This window comes from Tympanuchus pallidicinctus, unplaced genomic scaffold, assembly GCF_026119805.1.
Source record: "Tympanuchus pallidicinctus isolate F22 unplaced genomic scaffold, pur_lepc_1.0 scaffold5, whole genome shotgun sequence".
NCBI lineage: Eukaryota > Metazoa > Chordata > Aves > Galliformes > Phasianidae > Tympanuchus > Tympanuchus pallidicinctus.
In genome coordinates, this window is record NW_026294769.1 from 40,025,963 (window position 1) to 40,047,908 (window position 21,946).

A 21,946-nucleotide genomic window follows, 5' to 3' on the forward strand; every position below is an offset into this window, starting at 1 on the left:
CATTGTGTCAGTGAAAAATTAAATGTCCTCTATCTGTTGGATGGGGGCCTACGATAAACATATTTTTAGCATAGAAGTGAGCAGACAATGAATGCTGGGTATGAACATGCAACCACTTCTGACCTTCTCTGAGACACTGCCCACTGAATATGGGAAGGGAGAAGGAAGCTTATTTCTCCCATGATGAATCCATGAGACAATTCCCAGTCTTCCTTTTTTTTCACCACATACTGGGCTAAATGTGTCAAACTTTCTTCCAAAGGTAAAACTTGAGTCTTAGCTAATGTCACTCTTAATTAGAAATGAATAATGACATACCTTATATAAGATTTTATTCCTGACTTCAAACGGAGCTACCTGGGTTTGTTTGGTGTCTTTACTTTGAAGAAAATGTCTTTTATTACTTATTTTAGTACAACACATTAAAATCAAATATCTCCTGTAGCAAAACGATTCAAGTCCCTGGAACTCAAATAATTTTCTAATAAAAAATGCATGAGACAAATAAATGCACTTTATGTTCCACAAGAAAAGGCAGTTTCAACAGGCTAATGCTCAGAGAAAATTCATTTTATCAACCAGCCATTTCATTCTTTGGTGCTGTTACAAGCTCCTTGCAGTTGCTAAGCAACCATAATTCATAGTACCTTTTAATGGATACTCTGCTACTGCTGAGAACATTAAGGTGAAGAGAATAAATGCCTTGGGTGAATCTTGAAATCTTTCATTATGCATGTCATTCTATTTCTGTAATGCTATAATGCTGAAATGTTTCTGTGGCAGGAAACTGAGTTGTGGTAATTGCATATTCCACTCATATATGTTTTGTAAGCAGAGCAGCACGTACTTGTCTAAAATGAGCTATTTCTAACATGATTGAAATTGGACTTTTCTACTTCTAAAGGTAGTAAATAAATCTAAGGGCGAAAAAAAAAGAATGAGTCTAGAGTAAAATGTCTTGAAATTTTCAGCAAGAATGACAAAATCCTACGGCATAAATTGAAAGTAATCAAAACAGGCTTGATTATAATGCACAGTGGTATGTGAATATATGGTGCACAATTGAAAATGCAAAAAACACAATAAAGAAACCATATATCCTATGCAACTTGCATCTTTTTAAAACAGATGAGGTTCAAAGACGGATACATGTATGCTAGATCAGGCATTCCTCTCTGTATTATTAAAACAAACCTTTTTTCAGCTGAATGCAAATGATGAATATTACTCGTTTCCCACCTTATTGTTTAGTGCCCTTACTCCTCTTGAGAAATACCTCTCCATACAAGCCAGGGGTGCATTGGTGTGAATGCGATTACACAATTAGGTTTTGCATTTTGCAAATAAATAGTAAAGACAACAGAAAGTAAGATAAAGTCCTCAAGTACTTTCAGTGATGGAAATCACTACAAAACAGAATTGTTTCTGTGGGTTCAACCTGCGTTCTGATCCTGATCTTTCATACCCATGTAGAGCAGCTGATGCACAATTAGGAAGCAGCTATATTCAGATAGGACATGAATTAGTTTCTCTCTGTTTTGAACATTAGATTGACTTTTGCATCTTATTTGTTTTAGATAAAAATACAATTAGGTTGGAAAGAAAGTTAACACATTTTTTTTCTGTGCACCTTCTAATAGAATTTCATGTCCATCTTTACCTGTCAGGGCTTGTTACTGGAAATACCAGAGTATTTTCTGATCTCTCTCTCAACCACTTACAGCCTACTCAGGTTAATGACCTCAAATTTCCCTTGAAGCATCACTGGCCTCAATCCTGTGTTGCTTAGGGAGGACAAGTCAGAGAGCTCTCACATCCCAATCTGTTTTGATGCTGGAAGGACCAAGCCAAACCTTTTGCTTATTCTATCTAATTGTTGTTGAGGAGTGTTCTATAATCACTTTTGGAGTCTGATATTTTTTATGGTTGATGAATTTCTGTCTATTTTGGGAAATACATTTCTTTCATCATACTACATGAAGATGGAAGATCATTTTCTATCAATATCCTTTTGAAAAATATTTCTCAAGTCAGTGATTTGGGGGAAGATGCTGCATGAATATACACAGATGAAAAGAAGAAGCTGATGGGGATGCAGAGTGAAGATAGAGACTTCACATCAATATACTTCAAAGTGAATCTACAGGACCTGCTCCAAAAGTAATGCCTCCCATTTATTATGTTGGTCCACGATGTCAGAAGCAGCTGTTGGTATGGCAGTAGAGGTTGAATCTTCCCGTCAAGATTTCATTACCAGTTATTGCTGTGCAACAGATGGCAGCAAAAGGGTAGTCCAACAAAATGGTATCTGACATGGATGCGTGCATGAAGCAAAGGTAGGTCACTGAATTCCTCCACGCAGATAAAAATGCACCCACTGACATTCATCAATGCTTGCTGAATGTTTATGGAGACCAAACAATGGATATGAGCACAGTGAGGTGGTATGTTTCAGCAGTGGCAACAGTGACAGTGGGTCAGCTCTGCTGGCGCAGATTTTACAAGAGCAGCATGCAGGCTCTTGTTCAACACTGGTAAAAATGCATAGCTAATGGCAGTGAATACACTGAAAAATAATTGTTTTTTTTTTTTTAGCTGAAAATTTTCTCCACCAAATAGTGTTATTGTGTTCTTTGTATGTGGTGTAGTTTCCACGGAATTAAAAAGGCATTATTTTTGAAGCAACCTACTTACTTGTTGAACAGCATAAGAGTTAGCCCACATATAGTAACAACACGAAAAGTAAGAAAGCGTCAAGAGGTTCCAAATCTGGGATGATGAAAAGCTAGAATAAATGTATAAAGAAGTCAAACCAAGTTATTTATTTCAATTTTTCCTTCTTCTCAAGTACTCATACATCTTCACTTTCCACCAAATGAAAGCATACTTGACTTTTTTTCCATCCTCTTTTCTTCTCCTTCTCTCTTTAATATTTCTTTTGTTTACTAGTAGTGACAGGAAACAACAACATATGTTTCAGAATCATTACCTAAAAAATGATTATTTTCCTGTAAGAAAAATGTTGTCACCCCCCAAATCACTGATGGTTTCTCCAAAAACATCCACCAAAATAAAACATAAAGGAGCAGTGGCTCAGCAGTTTTATTTTCAGAAACTATTTCACCCTTGTAAATGTAATTTGCTGATGCAAATCACTCATTCCCTTTGCTCCAAACATTCACTACATGCAGTTTCATTAGAGGAGTATGTATGCACCTGAAAAATGACTCAAAATGTCTGTTTTCTAATGATTCTCCTTTTTCTATTCTGCTGCTTGTCGTTCTACTATTTCTAGTAGTGTATATATCCGAGAAAGTCTTAGAAGAAGACTTCACTTAGAAGAGAAGTGAATCTCCTCTGAGTGTTGATATTCTTGTTAATGGGACATTAATGGGAACAAGCAATGGACTTTCACATGGAAATCTGAAATTTTAGTCTTTTTGAAAAATATTTTGCTATATTTCTTGGGATCGAATACATCTACAGAAAGGCAAGGACAAATCCAAATACTTGTGTCATTTGAAGTTAGAAAAATTTTTTAGATATAGCAATATGATGAATGCTTCCTACATATTTTCACTGAGAGAATGGTGAGATGCTGGCAGGGGCTGCCCTGATAAGCTGAGGATGCTCCATCCCTGAATGTGTTCAAGGCCGGGTTGTATGGGGCCCTAGGCTGCCTGATCTTGTGCTAATCTAGGCAGGGTTGTGTCAGAGGGCTGGAAGTAGAAGTCATCCTATGATTCTATGATTATTGTGATATTTCAAGTGCCAAATTATCTTTTCTTGAAACATCTAAGTGTAAATGAAATACATGTTGACTGTTGATCAAATCTATAATTTCTAAGATTAAGAAAAATTATGCTGTTTTAGTTAATTCCAAATTTTCTGCTTTGCTCAATGTACAGCAATACGAGGATCAAAAATAAGAAAAGAATTCAAAATGAATCTTTTAATCTTCACTGTGAAGGAAGAGCATTTATTATTTAAATGGCTAATAGCATTTACCAGTATAGGAAAAAAACAGCAAACCAACCTAACCACTAGAAGGTCATAGCCAATAACATTTCTGCAAATAGAAAAGGGTTGCAGAAGCATCAAATGTAAATTACTATTTGCTGGAGTATTTTAATAGAGTTCTACGTCACATTACAAAATGTTTAATTGTAACCCCATTTTAATAACACCATCTGATTAAATGGAAAGATGTCTTGCTGATCGCAATTACAATCTGTCAAACTGCGTATTTATTTACAGCTTGGTTTCCTAAAACCATAAGATAAAAAAAGGAAACTCTATTCATCTTGTCAGAAAACTATAATTATTGTGTATCCTTCTGTCAGTTTTTGCATAAAACTTTTGGTTCTAAAACAGATCTAATTATAACCACACCAACATTTATATAAATGCTTGCTTTCCCTTCTTTCCCCTACCCTCCACCTCTCTTTCTCTCATCAGTGAATTCTTTGTTGCAAACTCAGGAGGAAAAACTTCTTCTATGTCAGTCACGTATTTGTTCTATTTTATCTTTTCTATCCTAAGCTATTGTTAGAACACAGAAAACTCTATTCAATGTAAATGTTATTTATGGTTCTGCACATTTCTAGCACTGCACTCAAGAAAAACCACTGGATTAGGGCTCCACTGTTCTTTCTGCTTTGACATTAATGTCTTGAATATCAGTAGAGGAACTCTTTCCAAGTATATCATGTAGCTCATCTTCTGCAAAGCCTATTTATTGTAATTTATAACCTTTCACAGGAAACAGTTTGCCAGACAAACAAGAAATGAGTCCAAATGTCTGAGCACTAGTGTATGCATCAACCAGTTACAGAAATTACATCTCAAAGAAAAATCTATTAAATCATCCAGCCCATCTTGCAGCCAGTGCAGGATTTTCCCATACATTTTCACAGTGCTTTAACACTACCTGCAGACTACTTGGGTGACATTACAGGTTTTTCTCCTTAACCTTCACCCACTATTTATTTTTATCCCATTACTTGCAGGGGCATTCCTTAAGTATCATAAACTTCCATTCCTTCAGAGTAACTTTCTAAGTAATGGATGATGATAAATAAATATCATACTGAAAATATGCACATAAACAATTTCATAAAATAACACACTGTAACTTCAAGAGTTGTTATCTCAGTAGGTTATGGGCTAATGTGATCTGGATAACGATTACATGCTAGTAAGATTTGGGAAAAGCTGATTATTTTTCTTCTGTTTCTTAAATGGTCAAATCAGATGTGAGCCAAAACAGACTGAGTTGGTAGACAACCTCTTGATTATTTATTTCCTAGCTGTCCCATCAACATCACTTATCTACTGATTATTCTTAGATAAACATATATTTTATAAATACATACATAAACACACTTTAAAAATAAAAATACCTAAAAGTCAGCTGAAAAGAGTAAATGGTCTGTGTTAACTTCCACTGACTGATGAGTTTTAAGCATACAATGAACTAAACAAATTTTTAAGTTTGAGGAACTGCATCCAGAGTTTGCCTGAAGAGTCTGTGCAGTTTTCATTACAAGAATTCTCTAAAAAATAAGTCAGACAAATATCTGTCAGAAATGACAAACATAGAGAGTATTCTGCTTATGGGCAGATGACTTTTTAAAGTCCTCCCTTGGACTAGATTAAGGAAGGAACCTTAAAGTTCCTCCTAGACCAGTTTGTTTCTGTTATTTGGAAAGTAATACAACATTAACGCTACACTGAACCACGATCCAGGTTACATCATACTTTTTTCCTCTAGTGCAGCTTATTATTTTGATTATATGATCACCAAAATAATATAAACACAGCTTGCACTCGTTTTTAAAATGCTGCAGAGAAAATATTTTAAAAGCACAAAGGTACAGAGTGAATCATCATTGTAAACAACTTTGGTTGAAACACCTTCCACTTGATATAATCTAAAATCTGAATTTTCCCAATTGATAAATAAATGGAAGCATCTGCTTTAGTGCTATCTCTGTCCCTGCTGAAACTCTGGGAAAGTCCCTACTAGAGTTGGACAGAGTGCTTCTGAAAATCACGTTGGGATTTTCAGGCAGTAAGAGCTCCTAAAATTGAATCCAGAGGCAGAGGATATGAACTATGGAGTTTGCGCAACAACACTGGCCATAATTAAAATCATATTGGCCAGGTCCAGGCTGAGAACTTTCCTTTCACATCTTTTCTCCTCACTGCATTCATGAAAGCTGATGGCAACTGAGAAGAAATGTATGATCTGCAGGTATCCTGTAGGCATGGGAGTCTGGGGCTGTGCAGCATCAAATTGTGTGGTTAAACAGATGCTTCGTTTCTCCTTAGTGCTGACTGAGTTTCAAAGGCAAGGGAAACAACCTTCATATGTTTTTCATGGCCCTTAAACAAGGCTGTTGTAACACTTACAGTTGTGTGATAGCTTAAAGGTCTCAATTATCATTACATGCAGACGCTACAATTGCTTTATAATATTATGTGTACCACATGGCAGCTAATTTTTGCCTTTATTATAGTTGAAGACTTTTGCTAGTTCTAATATTGAAAGTTGTGTCTTGCCACATTACTGCCCAACTGATCATCACTGATGAAATCAGTTCCTGGTAATACTTTCATTATTATGGGTCCTAAAATATAAAGTCATCTTCTTCCTCCCTCTTAAGATCTCTTTCAGCCTTTCTCATCTTGGCAATCAGCTCTATTTGCATACTGTGCATTACATTTTGCTGGGTTTTTAATAAGGTAAAGTCTTCCTACTCTACAGTATAGTATTTGATAGACAACAGGGACTGATATTGCAAATATCTACTTGTACTATTATTAGTACATTACCTTCATAGCTAATTACTGACTAAAAGAACTTCAAGACAAAGGAAAGGCCCTAGAAAAGAATAAAATGCTTCTAGCATTTCAAATGTTATGGCTTATTTTTCTTGGAAAATGCAATTACAAAAAGTTTTACCAGTGGTTATTTTACACTCTATAGTTTCTGTTGGGCAACTTAAGCTGCACTTAATATCCATATCAGCACTAAGCCTATTGCACTAAACACTTATTATGTTACTTCATAAGAAAGAGGAGTACAGTACAGTTCACTAAACTGGGATCCCATACTTGAGTACTAGGGCATGTGTAGGAAACAGAAGCTTAGTTACTGAGTTAATCTCCGAAATTCTTTATGTGCGGATGAAAGTAATCTCAAAGTGTATTAGAAGGAAGTCCCATCTCTGCATAAAAGAAGAGTTGCATTCTCACAGGGCTTGATCCTACAAATCCTCCACGCTCAAGGTTTTGTTTGTTTGTTTGTTTGCTAAAGGCCAAAGCGTCTAATTTCAAACATCTTTTAAGTCAAGATGAATTTTGTAAGGATGAAGTGAAGGGACATGTACCTCATTATAGCAACTGGTAGGGAAGTGTAATTGCAAAGATTGGATATGAAATAGCCTCCTCCTGTCATCCATTAGGTATGCCATATCTCAGTGAAGCAACTAGGCTACTTCCCTCATTAACTTAAATAGCAGAGGTAACTATTGTTGAAGTTACTAAATATTAGGCGCTGCAGTATCATTCATACTCTAGAGTTTTGGTAAAAATCTATGATGCAACCACATGCAGTACACTGTATAAATCTGTTGTATCTACTTCAATAATTTGGCACTAGTTTCAGTTCCTTCTTAACATACAGCGCACAGAAAATCAATTAAGAGCGTTCATTTTCATATCTCTATTGCCCAATTCATAAAGTTATAAATGCTGTTCAAAGCAGGTGTATGAGTGAGGATACATAGATGAGATCCTAAGTACTGAAGTACAGGATTATTCCAGCAGTGGAGGTTAAAGGTTTACATGCTGTCCCTAGAGAATCTCAGCATGAGAAAGGGCATTTATATAGCATATCTGTACAGATTTTTTGTCAGTGAAGGGGAAAAGAAACAGACAAACATCAAGCTAAAATGAACCTTTGTGTTACTGAAGGGACCTGGGGAAGAGTAGAAATTCTTACATTTCACAGTTGCCTTGAGAAAGAACAAAGGATAAAAATAAGAAATGTTATTTTTTACATTTTGTTTTCTCCAGATCTCAAAACACTGCCAAGGTAGAAACTTTTCTTCCTGCAGAGTTATACTTGCTGCTCAAAAAATCATAACAAAGTTGATGGAGAACAGAAACAAGGACACTTAAAGTATTGTGAAAATAATAAAACAGTTGAAAAACAGTGTGAACTATTAGCCAGACCTTTTAAATTCTTTCAAGTCAGAAAAAAATCAAGAAAATCAAGAGTGCAGTATTTTTTCCAAAGTAAGTTAAATTAAATTGAAGTTTTTCTAAATATCTATGACTATACAAATTCACTCTCCGTTCCAGGAAGTAAAACCAGCATGAAGCTTTGGGCTGCTGCTGTCTCAGACTTTAGCACGTGCAAACTTTCAGCATGCAAATGGCAGACTGAGTTAAAACCCTGCAAGCCATATTGGAGTTCTGTCCATAAAATATATCTTTCTGCTCCCTGAGCAAGATAACAAGATGGGATGAGCTGATAAATGCAGTGCAAATCCATGGCAGGGGTTCAGTCTTCTCAGTTCCTTCAGAGATTCATGTGATGCAAATACATCTGTTTAAATAATGAAAACGAGTGGAAAGACACGCCATTCCACCAGATGCACAAAACTCTCCTTTTTCTCTGCGCTGCGGGCTTCTCCTTCCTTTTTGTCCTCACAAAAGCACCTTCACAGTTTCTGAGAAAGACTTTTCATTTCTATTCCATCTACAGGATCACTAACAATTTTTTTTTTTTTTTTTTGCCAAAGACTGAGTCTTCAGAAGCATTTCATTATCTTGCTGCTCTCGACAACTACATGCAATGTTAAAAGCAGCAGATAAAAGTCAACAATCTCTCCTGCTGAAACCCCTGAATTTCTGACATTTTCTGAGAGTTAAGTTTTCTCTATTTGCATACTCTATTATCTGTTTTGTTTGACACTGGCAGCTATGATGCTGCTTATGCATTAATCACTCCTGTGAGCCCTTCATAAGTGAGATGCTGTATCATATACCATCCTTCTGTATCATATACCAGCTTTCTGTTCTCGCCACATTCCGTGTGTTTTAGCCTATGTCCATGTCAGGGGATCTGATTAAAAAACAATTAATACTTCTACAAGGTCATTGCTTTGCAATTGCATGTAGCAAATAAAGTTCTACTTAGACAATGGGTAACTGTTTTGAAAGTAGTTTACCAAAGTGTTTTCTATAGAGGGCAGTTTTCAAAAATAAAGTATGTCACCTTGTTATTTCTTCTTGAAATTACACTAAATTTGCTTTCTTACCTAGTTTGTGAAATATACGAGCTACCCTGAGTTTCAACAACCACACTCAAACAAGCACAATGTTTAAATCAACAGCTCCACTGGCAATTTTAAAGATGAGACCTGGAAGTATATCCCCCAGAAACAAGTTCTGGTCATCTGTGTATATTTTTCTTGCAGCAATGGGCAAATGTTTACCTGCTTTATCTTTAATGTAAATTCTTACTAGTTACAGACAGAAACAAGTTTTTCCAGATGCTTTAAGATCAGGAAAAAAAAGCTAAGCTCATGAAAAACACTAACCACAAAAATTTTCACAGCAATTCTAGTACTAGCTTCAAGGCGGGGTCCATCACTAGCCTGCAACCACAGGGTGCTGATTTTCATTGGGAGGGGACAACTGCAGAGGTGTTACCAGTTGAGGCGCTACCAGTGACATAACTTCCACCATAGGATAATGTTCATTGTCCCCAGGGGACAAGAGGACTCACAGGAGGGTCCTGGTCCCTTGGCTGCAGCTGGAAGGTCATCAGACCAGTCCCAGCTACAGCAGGTCTATTTAAAAGATGCCCTGTCTTGATTTTATACTCAGAAAACTCACCGCCTTCACAGCATATTAAATAAATGGTAAATCTCAAATTCATATTTTGTTTCCAGTCCGATTTTAAACAGCTGTAATTGATAGATATTGAAAGTTTTTTTTTTTTTTTTTTTTTTTTTTTTTTTTTTTACAGCACAGCAAAATCCTTCTACTTGTATATATGCAACATATAAAACCTTGATCAAGTTACATCTTAATCAGCTTCTCTGCATATATTCTCTGTTGCCTTTCTGATGACAAAACATACAGCAGACATCAAAAGTAAGGAATGATAAACATGATGTCCCAGAGTCCTGGATGGAATAAATCATCATAATTCCAGAGAAGACAATAAAGACATGCCAACTGACATCAGCTGAAGATTTGGCTGTGTATCCTTACGGTTAGGCTGCTTGACAAAACATGCACTAACTGTTGTAACCTTTTGTCACATAAAGCTTATTTCAGTGAGATAACTCAACTTCTAAATTAAGGTGTTTTTTTTTTTTTTTTTTTTGTTTTAAGAAAAATATCCTACAAGAATAAAGAAGTGGCTTAATAAGAGGAAAAGAATATTTCTACACATGATATTCTATGACCTTAGCTTTATAATTTGGTGGTTCTGATGGCAGTAATTCACTGCAATAAAATTTGGGGTAGCAGCAGGTCTGCGTAGCATAACAGTAAATTTTAATGTAAACTCAAGACCAGAGCCTGATAATGAGACACAAATGTGAAGTATTCACCAGAGACTAAAAGTATCTTCTACCACTACCATGCAATACAAGCTAGAAAAAGTACCCAACTGTGATGCAAATCTCAATGCTTAGGTTAGAAGGGACAAATATTTTGTGTTATTATCAAAATTATTCATTTTGTTCATCAGCACTAAATTTCTGTTTGACTCGGTAGTTTGCATTAACGCCTAAAGGTGACAGAAAAATCAACCACAGAGGTCAGCCTCAAGATGAGTCATGAACACTGCATTTAAACTAATATTTATGAAGCTCTTAAATACATCCCAGCTATAACAACAGCAATCTCCTGTATTGGATTTCTTAGCAACTGTACTGTGAATAAGAAACACCAGTCATTCCACCTGAGATGAGAAATGCAAAAAAAAAAAAAAGCAGCTGCTTTCTTTTCTTCAATATTACATAGTGGCACATTTTGTTTAAGATATTATTCTCTCATGACTTGCACACCTACAAAATATAATTCATAATAAATAATAGTGTAATTGTATAGTGTAATAGTCCAGGCTTTGATGAATTGGGGCATAATGTTAAATAATTATTCATTGCCTTTATTCTTCTGTCACAGTGTGGAAAAAAAACCTTTTTACTGCTTTTATTTTAATATTAGGACATGGGCCTTTGTGACACACATTTTATTTCAAACTAAAACGTCTATTATTCCACATCAGAACAATTGTACCTGATATCACATACTCTTCAGTGCCCTGGAAGATCTTTAACTCTAGTCCACTGTTACATATTTTATGCATTACATGAAATAAGATACCTCAAGATTTTGAAAATATTTATTTTTAAAACAGCAATGAAATTGTCTGTAATCACATTTTCTGCTCTGCTTTGAAAGCAGCATTATTCAATATGCCAGTGGTCTTTTTCGTAAGAGCAACATATTAGAAATTCATGCTGCTCTAATATGTCTGAATTCATTGATGTACTGCACTCCCTATAGACCTAAAGAAACATTTCTGCTTCAGTTTCATATGTCCTGCATATTACCTACTGATGTGGTGGTTGTCAAAACAGTTGTACAGTAATCTTTGAATTCAAAGCGTACCTTGACTGTATACTAAAAATGACAATAAACCTAAGTATATACATTATGCTGGCGTTTGTTGCCAGCACAAGTAGAGCATTTGGGAAATAAATCCCCTGATTTGATTGCCTTTTAACATCTTTTCCACTTTAAAGTTCAAACCGAGAAATTTGAAGCATTCCAAGAAATTGAAGTCTCTTTTATTTCTTTCTTGCAAATGTTCTATAGTATACCATCATGAGTAACATTGTCAAAAAGATCAGAACAGGGATGAACTGTAAGCATTCCAAAAATAGCTTCTCTTTCTGTATATGAAAACAAGTGTGATTTTAACCCTGGTTTCTTGAGGAAAAAGCAACCATTTATAGTATATACTAAAGCTGAAATGACTGTAATTTTGTTGATAGAAAGGACATACAGTAAAACTCATTCTATACAACACATCCAGAAGCACATTTACAGATAAATGCCCATTTTTACAAGATGGTGTGTATATACATGCATTTATTTGCAAATGCTGGAAGAGCGTTTCTTGTAGTTCTTGGAATATTTTAGGAAAATTAATGCAGAGAAGTGCTGGCTGGTCAAGGCCTAAGTGAAACTGAACCAAACCTACATTCAATTATAGTACATTGGAAAGAGATTGTTATTCTATTGTATAAAAACAAACATGCCTACAGAGCACCAAGACATTTTCATTAAACAGTGATAGCTGTATCTGACTGAATCCAATTAAGAAGCAGGAATACAAGCCATGTCCATTTGGAAGAAGGACCTTAGAGAGCTGCCATGCTTGGACCACTATCCTGGAGCTGGACTATGCTGCCATACTCATATTCTGCATGAATTCTGTAGATTTCTCAACCCCAATATCTAATGCAAATGTAAATATAATGAGCACCTGAATAAATCTGTGATGGTAGGATATAAATGAGTGTGTGTGTTGTGTGTGTATGCATGTGTATGCCAGTATGTCACCTAAGTGGAAAGAAAGTGAATAAATAAATATAGAAGCCAACATACAAACTGACAGCAGAACATCGAAAAAGGGAAATGCTAGTGATTTATTTTTTCAAGTATTGGGAGTACAACAGGAACTTCAATCAATCTAAAAAGCTTCTAAGGAGGTTAATTCCAAATTTAAGTGCCAGACAGTAAATGGTAACAGGAAATTTCCATCTTCCAGCATTGTGAAATTTTTCATAGAGAATTCCCACAGTGTAAAAAAACTGTAAGAAGCTGATTCCTAATAAGAATTTACGAAGCCAGGAGTGGGTTCTTATTGTGTGCATTTAAGCACTTCCACAGAGAAGAATGCTTACAGAACTTGGGGGCAAATCCTGCAATCCTTATTCAAAGAGATTTCACTTGAAGCTTGGAGGGAGTGCTGTACACTATGAAACCACAGGAGTTTTGAAGGATTTTTAGGAAGGCTAAATCCTCAATTTCAATCTGACCAAAATAATAGAAATACTCATCTGAAAACACCTGGTAGTTGAGATGAAAGAAAAATACCACCTTGTACAAAATGCTTTACTACTTTGCTTTTCAGCTCAATGTGCTTCCTTTCACTGATTTAGCTAGCATTGATTAACACTTTATCTATAAAAACAGCAATTGAAAACCACTCATTGATTCTAATGCTGACAAAAAGTTAGGCATCGTTGCTACAATACCAACAAGGTTTAAAAACTTGCTAAAAAAGAAAGATGTCGAAACTAAAAAAATAATCTTCAATCAGATGCACATTGCACAGCAGCTGAATTTGTCCCATTACAAGTAAAATTTGCAGAAGATGTGAAATTAATTAGGGAGAGAGAACAGGTTAATTTCTAAGAATAATTTTTTTTTCTAAAAATACTTACTAGTGCCCTGAAAAATGAAGCGAGATACACAGTTTCCAAATACTCTATGTGATAGCTGATATACTAGAAATAATGCTGAACAAGGGTTTAGACAGATTGGAGAAACTTATACATTATATTCTATGCAGGGCAATAAAAAAGTGATTTAGGCAAATAGTTGTTAAATGGACCAGAGTTTGATGGGATAGTAAAAGGGAAACTTAGATATAAGTAATAGCAAGAAAAAAGAGGCATACTGGAGAAGAAAAGTTGTAAAGATTCTGGATTATAAAGAAGAGCTTCAATACTATGTAAAGAATGCTAAATCTGCAAAATCCTGTTTTTCTTCATCAATGGAAGGCCAAAATCACAATGGAACCATTCAATTCACCAAAGAAGGCACTGAATTCACTAAAGAATCAAATTATCTCTCTCAACTTAATTCTCTTGTTACCAAATTCAAATCTGAGGAACCATACTGCACAACAGTATTTGAGCTGTACAGAATTGTGGTGCTAACAACCTACCAGTAGAACTAATGTGAGATGTAGCTTAATCCCCTTGACAGGCAAGACAGCTTGAGCTAAAACTATCACTAGTTAAGAGGCCCTCTTGCATGTGAAGGGCAAGCAAGTTAAGGATAACAATGGAGTTAGCCCATGATACTTTAAAGATCATGCTTTATTTATTGAATGAATCCTGAGAAATGACTGTTTAAATTTAATGCACATTTTCCTGAGTTCTGATTTTCATTTTTTTCTGATCTACTCTAAGTCCCAATAGCAAAATTGTCTAGCTATATTATTCAGGTCTTTTTTGCATTTGCCCTAAATGCAATAATTCTCTGTGATGTTCTGCAAACTCTCAAGGCCCTTTGTTCAGAGCCTGTTGCAAGAGGTTAATGAAGAACATCAGAGCTTAAAGGAATGCAGTTTTGAGTCATAACCATGGCTCAGAAGAGGTCAATCCAATGAAATACTGATTATCTCGCTGGAGTGCTGTGAGTTTTCTTACTTTCATAGGTCCATTCATAGTTCTGATCCTGAGCATCTCACAGAAGATCTAGTTCATATTCTTTGACATATGCTTTGTAGAAATGCAAGTAAAATTAAAAACATTTCCAGAAAGCATATTTATACTTCTGTATGAAAATCTTTCCTCCCATCCTACCTCTCATTATTGAACATAACCTTGGGGTCAGAGTTTGACCTCAAAAATGAAGTATACAACACCCTTGTAAATCAATAGCATCTAAGCAGCACATAAAAAGCCAAGACTAGACCTCCTGCAGGACAGCTTGTTGGACATTCCCAGAGTGAATTCAGTTGCAACCACAGCATCTTTATTTTAATTAAGTCAGTGAGGCCCTGTGACAAGGCAGATTTTCATTGCAAACTATTTTCCTTCCAGCTTACAATCTCAGTTCTTTGGCCAACCTGGCTTTCCCCCAGCCCTGCCTCTGAGGCTGTTTGCTTCCAGGACTAATGGGGAACTGAGCTCAGATCTCTCAGCCCCTAAACCTCCACGTACTGCTCCAGTGCTGCTTTATTATTTTATTTTAGTCAATACAGTGAAGCACTAGTGAGATGGAAGCCTAAAGCGCCTCAGTCCCTAAGCACAAAGCTTCCCAGCTGGGACACAGCTCACTAAATCTCTCATTGTCCTGGTGAGAAGCCCAGATAATAGGGCTAGGAAGAGCAGATCCTTAACTTCATCTGTCTGGATTTGCAGTTCCATTTAGAAGAATGCCTGGAGTCAAGTGAGTCCCACACACCAGGTCCCATTCTCTACCAGGGGATTTTTTACTCTTTGGTTTAGAATTTGGTGCCAGCATGAAATAATGGCCTCTGTAAAAAGGTCTTGTAGGGAGCTGGTATGCAGGAAGTATACTGATTATTTGTAGAGCCCATTTGAAAATGTAACATGTAAAATAGCTCTGCAGTTGTTGCAAGCAATTTAGCATTCAAAGAAGTGATTTATAATATAAGGCTTCCCAAGACAACAACCATAATGACTATCTGACAGATTTTATAAGCAAATTGTCCAGTCATTTCAATTGGATTCTGTCTGGATAAGGACTGGAAACTGTAAAAAGGCTATAAGATTTGGCCTGGAATCAGAAATAACATTTGCTGTTTTCCAAACGTGTGGTAAACAAGAAAGGAGATATTCAATTTTTTATACATCTTTCAGTACATGCTAATTAGAATGGAAAGAGCCTCGTAAGAAAAAACCACAGAACAACAACCATCTGGATCCAAATCCTGCTCCAATGAAGTCAAAACCCTGTGCCTCCTTTTGTCATTATTTAAACCTGAGTAACGTAGGACTAATACTACTCCAGGCAGTGGCTATCATCCTGGCTTTGAGGAATTCACCTGTAAAACCTCCACTGCCTCCATTGGGAGGAGCATTTCACAGTATGATGTAAAACTGAGGTCAGGTCAGCTGCTCTATGGCTTCAATGGTGTAGGAGCCAGCTGTGGGTCTGTATGTACACATTTTCACAACTTAAAGTAGTACAAAAGGGGACGACTGAAAATACTTACCACAGAGAGCGAATTGGAGAGCAGTGTCCCGTCTTGGCCAAGCATGTTGGAAACTGTAATTTCAGGTAAATCCATGTTTTGTGGGTGGAATGGAAGGAGGCCATTATGGTTCATTGGATGACACAGAGAGTGATATCCAGACTCTATTTCATTCAAGTGCACCAGTGAATGGTCAGGCAATGACGGAGGAGTGATTGGAGGTATGTTAAAATCTTCACTTTCAAGACTTGGGCCAGGAAAAGACTGAAAAACAAATAAAGAAATTGTGATGAAAATCAACGAATACCGAATAATAATAATAACAGAAGTAACACAAAACAAACAAAAAGTGTCCAAGCCACACATCACTAAGCTGAAATTTCAATTTTACAAAGAGAACATTTTAAACGCCTACATATTATAATAGTGGAGTTTCAGTATTATGTATGGAAAAAAATTACCTCTAAGGCATAAGACTCTCACAGATATTTTCACAGCTTCCATTTAGAAAGACTTTTTTTTTAAAAAAAGAAGTTGAATTTAATCAGATTTCAAGGGCCCTATTAAAATTTTCTAAGAGTGATCATACAGATGAATACCTTTTTCATGGGGACTGTGGTAAAAGGAATGCAATTTTTAAAATTAACATTGGCTCAAAATGGTTCACCAGACTCCCTGACACTCAGATCATGAACTATCCAGTAAGGAAGAAAAATATTGCTTTTAGGCTTACAAGACAACCAGGCATTTGTTCTGCTACAAAGAAAAACAAATAAATATAGAAACAGTACACACTTTGTATGAATTTTCTTTATGTTTATAAAAATAAATTTACAATGTCTCAAAAATACAGATTTTTCTTTTCTTAATCTATAATATCAAACATAGATACATCTTGTCAGCCATATAAATTAGTTTTTCCATAAATCAACTGTTTAGATTTTTGTTGTCCACTGCCATTAAGTCACAGAATCATAGAATCACAGAATTGCCCAGATCAGAAAAGACCTTAAAAATCATCAAGTCCAATTGCAACCTAACCATAGTACCCTAACTCTAACGACCCTCTGCTAAACCATGTCCCTGAGCACCACATCCGAACGGTTTTTAAACACATCCAGGGACGGTGGCTCAACCAATTCCCTATGGAGCCTATTCATCCTTTCTGTAAAGAAGTATTTCCTGATATCCAACCTAAACTTACCCTGGCACAACTCCAGGCCATTTTCCCTTGTCCTGTGACCTGTCACCAGTGAGAAGAGACCAACCACGTGCTCACTGTAAGCACCTTTCAGATACTGGAGCAATAAGCTCCCCTCAGCCTCCTTTTCCCCAGGCTAAACAGCTCCTTCATTTACTCCTCATAGGGCATATTTTCCAAGCCCTTCACCAGCCTTGTTGCCCTTCTTTAGACCTTTTGAGTGCTTTTGACCCATTGAGTGCTCCAGCACCTCAGTGTCCTTTCTGTACTGAGGTGCCCAAAACTGAACACAGTAATCGAGGGTGAGGTCTCACCAGTGCCGAGTACAGGGGCAGGATGACTTCCCCAGTCCTGCCCAACTCACCATTCCTGACACAGCCAGGATGCCATTGGCCTTCTTGGCCACCTGAGCACACTGCTGGTTCATCTTCAGCTGACTGTCCATCAGTATACCCTTTCCATCAGACAGCTTTCCAGCCACTCCTCCCCAAGCCTGTAAGGTTGCCTGGGGTTGTTGTGACCAAAATGCAGGACTTGACACTTGGCTCTATTGAAACTCACACAGTTAACCTTGGCCCATAGATCCAGTCTATCCAGATCCCTCTGTAATGCCTTTCTCTCCTCTGGAAGATCAGCACTCCCTCCCAACTTGGTGTCATCTGCAAACTTATTGAGGGTGCACTCAATCCCCTCATCAAGGTCATTAATAAAGGTGTTAAACAAAAGAGGCCCCAGTACTGAGCCCTAGGGGACACCACTCATGACCTGCCACCAGTTGGTCATACAACTCAGTTTGATCCAAGGAAAAGCCACAGACAAAGTCAGAGTAATGCACCAACGAGGATAATTGCTATTATTTATCTACATTCTTCATGCAGCAGGTAGGCTCAATTGGAGAATAGGGGTAGCTATGCCCTATCAACAGAGAGGTTTTCATTAGTTATCATAATAATATTGTCTTCCCCAATGTCTATGGTTACTCTTTTACATCCATGTATGAGCATGGATATAAAAGCTTTAGCAATCAACAATCAAGCGTGTTTCATGTTTTCAATGAGCTGATGAACAAAGAAGTTAGTCTAAAGCACATTGCCTGAGTTTTGGTTGCCTTGGCTGATTCCCAAAAAGGTTTACACTTCAGTTACTGATTATCTTAGTACAAAATAGAATAGAAATGATAGATCGCCTAGGAAAAAGTGAAACTCCAGAGAATGAAAACAACAGGACAGGCTCTGGCAGCAATATCATTACTTACTTGTGAAGACTTTGGTTCTGCCGATGTTTTATATATGTGTTTCTCAGGAGTTTGCTAACTCACTGTAATTTGCTCTTCTTAATGGGAAGGTGTGAGTCTTTGTGCATAGGATGATCTACTATGAAAGGAAATATTCCTAAACCAAACATAAATAGTCTGGATGTATCTACACACCTAATATTGAAGGTGTTCAGCAAAACGGCTGTTTTATTTGTGCACTCTTCTTGCCTGGAAGAATGACAGTCCAGCTTTTGCTGTAATTAGACCTTGATTTGCTGTTTCAATTGTCTTTAATTAGTAACACAAAACATGGTGGAAGGAATTGCTCTGCATTTATGACATTAACTTCACTTATGGAAAAGGAAGTAAAATACCAGTGCCAAAATTCCACAACTCAAAGCGTGTCACGTGTTACTGTATATACTATGTGGACTGAATATTTTAAATACAAAGTTTCTCTGGGGTTATTAAAAAAAAAAGTTTTTGCTTGAGAACTAGTTAGCTTGTACTTGATCCCATTTCAGTGTTGATTACACTTGAGGAGCCTTTTGAAAGTAGTATGAGTAGTGTAGGCAATAGTGACATGTCAAAATAATATATAATTTGTATGATATTAATCACTAACTGTAGTAAACATAATCCTATCATACCATGGTAATGCCTGAAAAAAAACCCAGCCAGTTATAGAGCACTAGTGCTTCTTATACACATACACAATTTTATTCAATAAGAAAACACAAACGATTTGTCAACTTCAATCAAACTAGGCAGAATGCAAGTACAGCTCATATGCATTAGCAATAATTGTGGCCTACAGAATTAGCTTTTCCTAGAGCATGGGGAGAAGGATTATGGCCTTTCTACACTCTCATCCAGGCTTCTTGTTTTCGTGGTTAGCTATAGTAACAGCACAATTTTCTGCACTCAGAAAGATACAGAACAGCTGCATTTCATTCTAGTGGTCACAAAAGAGCAAGCTTTCCTTTTCACTTTTGAATCAAAAAGAATAGCTTTATTTACTTTACCACAGAGTTGCCAGGAACTTTGCCAATGGTTGTGCTTTCATTTCATGACTGTGGCAGTCGTTTTTCTCAGCTCTTCAGTTTAGGGGAACTTCCCAAATCTTTATTACATTAAATAGAGGAAGTCCTCTGCAAAGTAACACCATCAGCCCCACTGCAAAGTGCTAAAGGAATAAAGGCTTTAATTTTACTTCATATTAAAGAAAATTTTCATTACATCTGAATTTATTACAAGCAGATGTCAGTGTATTTCAGATGGGAGCTACACAGTCGATGCTTCAGAACTAAACATCCTTTAATCTGGGCTATTTACAGATTTGAAAATACCAGTAAACCATCTGAATTCGTGATGTCTTCTCAAACCTAAAGGACAATATTCTGTGGTTTTGGTTAAATATCTGTGACATTTCTGCCTCAAATGATGGAAACTTCATAGAACAAGTGATCTTTGAGATAACCACTCTGAGATGAAGAGACCTAATTACCTATACCATCTTAGCCTATAACTTTATGAGATAAGCTTGCCATAATAAAATGATGTGAATGCTTAACTCTGAGTCACCATCCTACCAAGTCCAAGCTTTTGCTCCTAATTTTTTGCTCTTGGTCTGCTTCAATTTATCTTTGGCCACTTAGCTTGGCCAAATTCAGCAACAGGACAGAGAAAAGGATCAAAACTGGGGATGTAGACAAATCTCAAGGACTATGTGTTCTGTAATGCTAATATCACAAACAAAATCTCGTATTTATATTTTTTAGGAAGCCAGATAGTCATTATCTGAATAATAAGGAAAATGCTTGTATAATCTGACTGCATAAGAACTGAGGAAATAAGGAGAAAAAAAGGAAATAAAAATAAAGACTTTCTGCTTAAATAACCTAACTGATGACTGCATATTTGCCAGAAAAATGTATGTTCCAAAGAAATTAAAAAAAAATAATAATTAAAAAACCGTTAGAGAAGGGAAACCACGGATACCATAAACAGGCTGACCACAAGAGGCAGCAAGCATTCAAATATCCAATATAATTCTGTTTAGCAAAAGCAAAATCATTACTATATGACAACACAGCAGATAACATAAATTAAGAAAGTCTAATCTGTGTGCTCAGTGATTGTGTCAGTCACTGAACATGCACGCAACAGATCCTGGTATTAGCAACAGTTCTTTAAAAAATTGAAATCCTCCTATAGATATTTTATTTAAATGAAATGAGTGGTACTGCCAACTATGTAGAGCGTGTCTTAATTTTTCATTTGCACCAAGGCTTCTGCATCTGAACTGTGGAAAGACGCCAGTTTTTAAAAGATAGATGCTTCAGGCTGTCTCCTCTTTTATTATTGAACACATTGTTACATAACTGAAATAGTTATGAATTGAGAGTAATGTAAAAACAATGAGCTCATTAGAAGAGGAAAAACTGCAATGTACCTTATGCACATTTGAAAGTTGGAATAATATATTTGAGGGCAGACATTTCTAAAAGTTTTAGTTGGATCAACCTTATCTCTAATTCCTAAACGGAAGACCTTCAACAGCAAGTGCTTTTTTCAGCTTCTTTTGTCTCTGCATGAACAAGGCTTGATAGCTTTAGACTACAATGCATTACTGTGGAAACCTTCGGTCTGTTACATAAATCATCTTAACACTCAGCAAGAATTGTCCAACAGTGCCATTGATATGTTCAAGTCAATGATCCTGCAAACAATTTTTTTTGTGCTTCTTCATATGGCAGACAACGGTAATAAATCATATTCGTTTTAAAACACACAATATACTAATTTATCAAGCAACAGCTATCAAAAGTGTATTACAGGGGAAGGTATAACTTTCTTCTATTGCGTTAATCAATTTCTCTAATTTACATTAGGTAAAGGGCAAAGCCTCAAGCAAAACATTAATTTTCCAGTACCAGAAGAATTCTATTTTCAAGAAACAGAATGTGCTGACAATGATATTATTGATTTAAAATAATCACAATTTCAAAGTTAACTGAATTATGTAGACGAATAGTTCCACTTGAGAATATTTTCATTAATTTTACTAATTTCATATATATAAACTATAGTAGTTTACTGCAAAATGCTTTTCAATGAAGATTTTAAATTGAATCATGTTTTAAAGATGACAATGAATAGAAACATAAATGTTAAAGGAGATTACAAGATTTGGGCTCAGCGAACATCAATACTATTATCAAAGCATTTGAGCTTCCCTTCACATAAAGACCTAGCTGTGCAGTTTTCCTATGTAGAAAGGTGGAGTAACTGTAAGAGAAATGTGCAAATCTTTTTTAGAATTACTGAACGCATCTCACAGTAAATCCTTAGAAAAACTCAAGCTCACAAGGCACACACAGAACATCCTTACCCCTACAACCAGGAGTCTTGCCCAGCTCACTTGCTCCACACT

The 21,946-nt window shown here is 36.3% G+C and overlaps 1 protein-coding gene across 2 annotated transcripts in view; it reads right to left on the bottom strand.

Annotated features, from left to right (window-relative positions):
• TOX (thymocyte selection associated high mobility group box) overlaps nucleotides 1-21,946 on the bottom strand; it is a 218,683-nt gene that overhangs the window by 71,985 nt on the left and 124,752 nt on the right. For both annotated transcript variants that reach the window (XM_052704526.1, XM_052704525.1), the window contains exon 3: nucleotides 16,076-16,318. In XM_052704526.1, coding sequence (XP_052560486.1) covers nucleotides 16,076-16,318 — 243 coding nt within the window. The remainder of the gene's footprint in view (nucleotides 1-16,075; nucleotides 16,319-21,946) is intronic.